The following is a 6,294-nucleotide window of genomic DNA, read 5'->3' on the forward strand; positions in this document are numbered from 1 at the left end:
AAAAAAAGAATATGTGGTATGTGTTTTTTGTTGTTTTGTTTAAATAAGTATCTGTTTTTTCAGGGTATTTATCCTAACCAGCCTGTGCTGACTCAGCAGACTTCTGCATCAGTCTTCTTGGGACAAGCAGCCAAGCTCACCTATGTTGAGTATTACCAGCAAAGCTTGGGGAAGGACCCCAAAATTTGTGACATGAGTGATAAACAGTAGTACATTTGCTCTCAAGGGAGATGGGGCCTGAAACATCTAGGATATTCAATCAGAGGAAGAGGCTTATCACCATTGTGGGGCATCCTCTACTACTGGGAGCAGCTATGTGTGACCATAGTGACACGGGCAGAGATGAAGTGGGACAAAAATCTACCTGGTAATCCTTTCTCCCCAAACTACAGGATAGTTAGCCTCCTAACCTTCTACCTCAGCATCTATTTGAATGGTCTGTCTTAACAGATGATTCATCAGAACAGCAAAGATTACTGTGTTGTAAAACATTTTTATAAGCACTTTATACAACATGTGATTGTATCCATGAACGTATGTGTTTGTAACCACTCAACCATGTGCTGATGGATATTTCATTTTCTGAATAAGTATCTGTTCGTAGGTTCAACATCTCCCACATCTCTTCAACTATCCTCAAGTGCTGGTGGCCTGGTGGGTAAGGGGTTGCGCTGTCAATCCAGAAAAAGATGGATTATCTCCTCTCATGTGATTTATAGCCTCAGAAACCCAAAACCTGAAGGATTGTCAATTATGAATTGATTCTGACTTGACAACAAGAGTGAGTGAGACAGAGACTTACAAAGCAAAATACTTTTCTCTGGAGATGCAAGAATTTGAACATGACTTCTTGGGATCACACATGCAAACATGGCCGCAGATGACTTTTACTCACTCTCCATATCATCCTCACTGTGCAGAATCATCAGGTTGTACATGTCTCTGTTTGAATATCCAGCAGAATATTTCCACATAAAAGAGCATGAGAATGACTGGGCTCAGATCTGGAAAGTTGGACCAGGATGGAATGGGAAGTCCCATAAGACTGACAACAAAGAAAACGTATCACGAATTCCACACATAAACCCATAACCTCCATGAACATATAAGGTAGACCTTTTAATAAGGTCATTATTCAAATTTCCACAGTAATCTCTAAAGACAAAGATAGAAAAAATGAGGGTTTTAACCAATGTGTGTAGTCTGAATTTGATCAATATGCAATCAAAATACACTATAAAATATAAGTTCACAAAAGATATGAAATACTGTATCTTCACTGTGATTATATATCAATATGTAAAAAAACATGCTTAGAACTGGACCAATAAATAGCATCATATTTAATGGTTGTTGCATAATAATGACAACTCTGATACTAGTATATTAGAAGGCCCAAAACATAAAGACTATAGAGTTATATCCTTGTAGAATTTTGATAAGATTTTCTGGGCTCATGAAAATTCTGCATACTTACAAAGACATATGCAACTATTTTTATAATACATAATAAATTTCTGTTGAGAATCTGCACAGCACTTTTATAGACATCCGTTTATGTGTGACCTTGTGTGGTCATCCCTGGAATAGACCTAGAGATGCCACTAGACCAAACAGTGGACATTTTGTTTGCAGTGCCCATTCTCTCAACCAACAGGGTTGCTCTCCCTTATTTACCCAAAAGCTAAAGTCTCAGATTCACTGCAGGGACCAATATTATATTTCTCTCCGAATCTAACAAAAAAAATTATTATTTGTGGCAGGATTTTATGTGATGTTTTCAAATTAAAGACAGATTCTTCAAAGCCAAGAGCACGCTGCACTCGTGTCTGAGACTATGCAAGGGTTATGGCAGAACCAAGGATACAGAGTCCAGGGGTAACTGGCTTAGGACAGTCGACTGAAGCAAGTCCACCTATCAAAGCATATACAGAACCTTACTACGTACCATATTAGACTCTAGATTCTTAGTACACAGTATGGAACAAAAAAGATCTTAAACATTCTGGAACCCATGAATAGCTTTCCAACTCCCTGAATATATTTTTTTTCCTTATGACTCATGTAGGGTCTTCTGTGGAGATTAAGGATACAGGCAGGTAAATCAATCTGGAGAAGTAGATTAGGACATCCCCATACCTTCTTTTTTTTAAAATTTTTATTAATTCTTTGTTGCATTTTACTCCTTGCCCACCCCTCCACCCCTCAGATCACTCTTCTCTTTGAAAAGTAAAAGAAAAATTATTTCATTGGTGTATAATGCCCCCACAACCCCCAGTATTCTCCACTATGCAACCTTCATTCTGGACTCCTGTCATGCTCATAATACCCAATCATATACTGTTTCTAAACAGTTCTCTCCCTCATCTGTTTCAATACAGTATACATAATTTATCCAACCTTTCTCAGTCTCACCCCAAACCTGATATTAGTCTCATTCTACAACAGTGGCACTATGCAGTATTTGTCCTTTTGTGACTGAGATATTTCACTCAGCATAATGTCCTCCAGAGTCACTCATTTTGGATAATATTGCATGAGTTCCTTGTTTTTCAATGCAGCATAGTATTTCATTGTGTGAACATACCAGAGCTTCTCTATCCATTTGTTTGTTGATGGGCACTGAGGCTGTTTCCAATTTTTTGCTATTGTGAACATACCTTCCTCTCTCTTACTCTCTCTGACTCCATTGACGTGATTAGAAGAACCACAAGGGTCCTGAATCATATATGGATGATGTGAGAAGAGAGCGCAGGGAACCCAGGAAGCAGTAGGTGGATCCAGACAGGGTCCTGGATAGGTGATTGGGATTGCTACAGTGCTGGAAAGTATCCTCCCTTGGGAGCTCAATTCTGTCATTTCACTTTAAAGCTAAAACTAGAGTTGAGAACACTTTGCTCTAAGGAACCAATCCTAGACCTGAATATGACTGAGAATATACTCGTTATGAAAGATCTTATGAATTAATCCATCAGTAAGGTTAGCTATGGGTTGGTTCTTACTCAACGGCAAACAACAACAACAAAAACAACAATGATATAGTTATAGATTTGCATGCACCCAGACTAAATTATTAGTTCTTAATGGGAAAGATAGATTTTGATCATTCTTTCATTTGTACTGTCTGAGAGTGTGTTCAGAGATTCCATCTGATCTCCATCTTCAATGAAACTGAAGATACATAAAGACTTTTATGGAATAAAGCCATTAACTTGGTGATTTAGAACTACAGGGATCTTTCTATAGTTTCTGGTTCACCTTTAAGCTTGAGTATGAGTCTAATTCTCATGGTTATGTTGAATTTTAACAGAATGTTTCTCAAAACTACAGTCTTATGAGAAAATGAGGGAAGGATCTTCTCTCCACTTCGCCTTTCTAACCAACCTCTCCCTGTCCTTTCCTATGACAGAGGTGAGCTAAGGTTTGATTTCTGATAACAGTTATGCTACTAATATCAGGGGTACCAATGGTCTTGATACATTATCTGTATTAGTCAAGGACAGTGATAGCTTTCATCACTGATTCCTCAATGTAAATAGAATCAATTTGCCTTTAAATTAAAAAGAGTTGCCCATTGATGCTGAGTGAGAATAAAAAGGAGGACAAAGTTAATCTTAAATCACTTAGGAGGTCCAAGTGTCCTGTGTTTGTTACTGGTGCAGCAAACTTGGTGACCATCCTATAAACTCCAAAACCACATGAAAACTCAGCATCTGTCTTTTATCAGAGGTTACACCTGCAATGAGATCCAGAATCTCTAGGAATTGCATGATTCCTTCCTATAGATACTTCTTTTCTGTTCCACCACTTTCTCACCTATTCACTGTAATCTCATGATTCTTTATCATTTTCTTTCTCTCATCCCTTGAAGGCATTCGCCAAAAATAATGCCCCAAGAATCGATGGCAATTGGCATGTTTCAACTGACAAATGCAATCTTGTATGCACTTGCCAAGTCTGTGTCAGATTATTTGAGAGGACAGCTTCCTGGCTGACTGACTGGAAGAGATCCATACTGGTTCCCATTCCCAAGAAAGATGATCCAAGAGAATGTGGAAATTACCAAACAGTATCATTAATATCACATGCAAGGAATTCTGCTGTAGAACATAAAAACATGGCTAGAATGGTACTGACAAGGAACTGCAAGCAAAGATTAGAACAGGCTGTGGCCCCAGGGATACCATTGCTGATGTCAGCTGTATCCTAGCTGAAAGCAGAGAATACCAGAATAATGTCTATCCATGGTGTACTTACTATGCAAAGGTGTTTGTGTGAATCATAACAAACTATCACTAAAATTGAGAAGAATGGAAATTCAGAACATGTAATTATATACTCATTCAATATGGACTGAAACGCAACATCAAGAAAACAAAAACTCTCGTCTTGGGGCCAATTGATAGCACCATGATGTTGTTTTGTTGTTAAGTGCCGTCGAGTCTCAGGCGACTCATAGCGACCCTATGAAGGAGAGTCCTCAATGATTGGGTGTCTTTCATCCTCTCTCCAGGTTCATAGGGTTTCCGGAGGCAAGCTATTATGGAAGTGGATGCCACTCCTCCTTCCACGCTTATTTTAATCTCAGAGCTCCACCCCGCTCTCTATCTGCATTGGATAACCAGCCATTAACGCACTTGACACATCCATATCACAGTGTTCAGCCTCACAGCACCATGACAGGTGGAGAAAAGACTGAGTTTTTTTAACACCTTCAACTTGCTGGGTTCCACAATTAACACTCTTGGTACCAGCAGTCAGGAACTCAAAAGACAAATAGCAATGGGAAAATCTGAGGTCAGGGACCTCTCCAGAGTTACTTAGGAGTAACAATTTCCATCTAGAGACTAAGGTGCATCTAGGCCATCATCTTCACAATTACTTGCAATGTATCAAAGAACTGGACAGTGGCTAAGGATGACAGAAGAATTGATATCTTTGAGTTGTAGTGCTGGAGAAGAGATCAAACATATCTGTCTGGGAGAGGGTGAAACCAAGTTCCTCTGTGGAGGCAAAGATTTTGCAGCTCTGTCTCACATACTTTGAGCTTGTGGCCAGGAAGGATCAGTCCTTGGAGAAGGACATCATGCTTAAAGGGGGAGGGACAGTGCAAGGTAGGAAGACCCTGGATGACATAAATTCACACAGGAACTGAGGTAATGAGAGTAGGTGTGTTAGGATCATTAAGACTGGTTCACTGTAGGGCAGGCTTCAGAGCTACTGTACATAGGGTCCCTATGAGTCACAGGTGACTCAATGGCACAGAACAACAACAATTAAATCAATGCCTAGACCAAGAAGCTGTTGCTTGAACAGAAAAAGGGAACACTGCCTGGTTTAAAATTAGGAAGAGTGAGTACCAGGGATGTATCCTTTCTCCATACCTATTCAGTTTGTATACTGAGTAGATAATTCATAAAGTAGAATTCTATGATAGGAATACAGAATCTGGATCAGAGAAGACTCATCAGCAACCTATGTTATGAATACTACACAAACTTACTTGCTGAAAGTTAAGAGGACTTGAAATACTTGATGCAAAAGTTCAAGGACTACAGTCTTCATTATGGGTTACATATTGACATCAAGAAAACAAAGGTCCTCACCACTGGGCCAATAGGAAACATCATGATAAAATGTCAAAGGTTCATCTCATATATTTTGAGCATGTAGGCAGAAAGGACCAGTCTTTAGAGAAAGACATCATGCTTGGAAGGGTGGAGGGACAGTGCAGGAGAGGAAGACCCCAGATGAGATAGATTGACACAGTAACTGGGCAAATGGGATTAGGTGTCTCAGAATCAGTGAGACTGGCTCAGGATAGGGCAGGGTTCATAGCTGTTGTCCACAGGGTCACTATGAGTCCTGGACAACTTGATGGCACATAACAATAACAAGTGTGGGATTTGTATCCCAACTCAATCTTCTGCCCTTAACCCCATAATTACTTCAGCAGAAATCAAACAGTCAATGATGGACTAGGAAAGATATCTGAATTATAAGCCTTAGACACCCAGAGATCAACCCCTGGCTTTTCTAGCCATCACCCTCATGCTTGAATAATTAGATTTCCCCTTATGGTAATAATAAGAACTGTATTTATGAAAGCTTGCAAGTCAACAACTTTGTTCTTCATGCCTTGATCTATCCCATTTTAGATAGTCAAATTTTGACCTATTAATTTCAGTCAAGAACGCACCATGAGGTTGCTTCAATCAACACTAGCTTATAACATGAAACACCTTATATTCCTCTACTTAGATTCTGGTCAACTCATCTCCATTCAGCAGTTGG

At 39.4% G+C, this 6,294-nt stretch overlaps 1 gene segment (V, D, J or C); it reads left to right on the top strand.

Annotated features, from left to right (window-relative positions):
* LOC102848888 overlaps positions 1–210 on the top strand; it is a 73,944-nt gene extending 73,734 nt beyond the window's left edge. Inside the window, 1 exon segment of the V gene segment in view lies at positions 64–210. Coding sequence covers positions 64–210 — 147 coding nt within the window.
* The last annotated feature ends 6,084 nt before the right edge of the window (positions 211–6,294 follow it).

Source organism: Elephantulus edwardii, unplaced genomic scaffold (genome assembly GCF_000299155.1).
Source record: "Elephantulus edwardii isolate Elephantulus edwardi_28Jun2011 unplaced genomic scaffold, EleEdw1.0 scaffold00219, whole genome shotgun sequence".
NCBI lineage: Eukaryota > Metazoa > Chordata > Mammalia > Macroscelidea > Macroscelididae > Elephantulus > Elephantulus edwardii.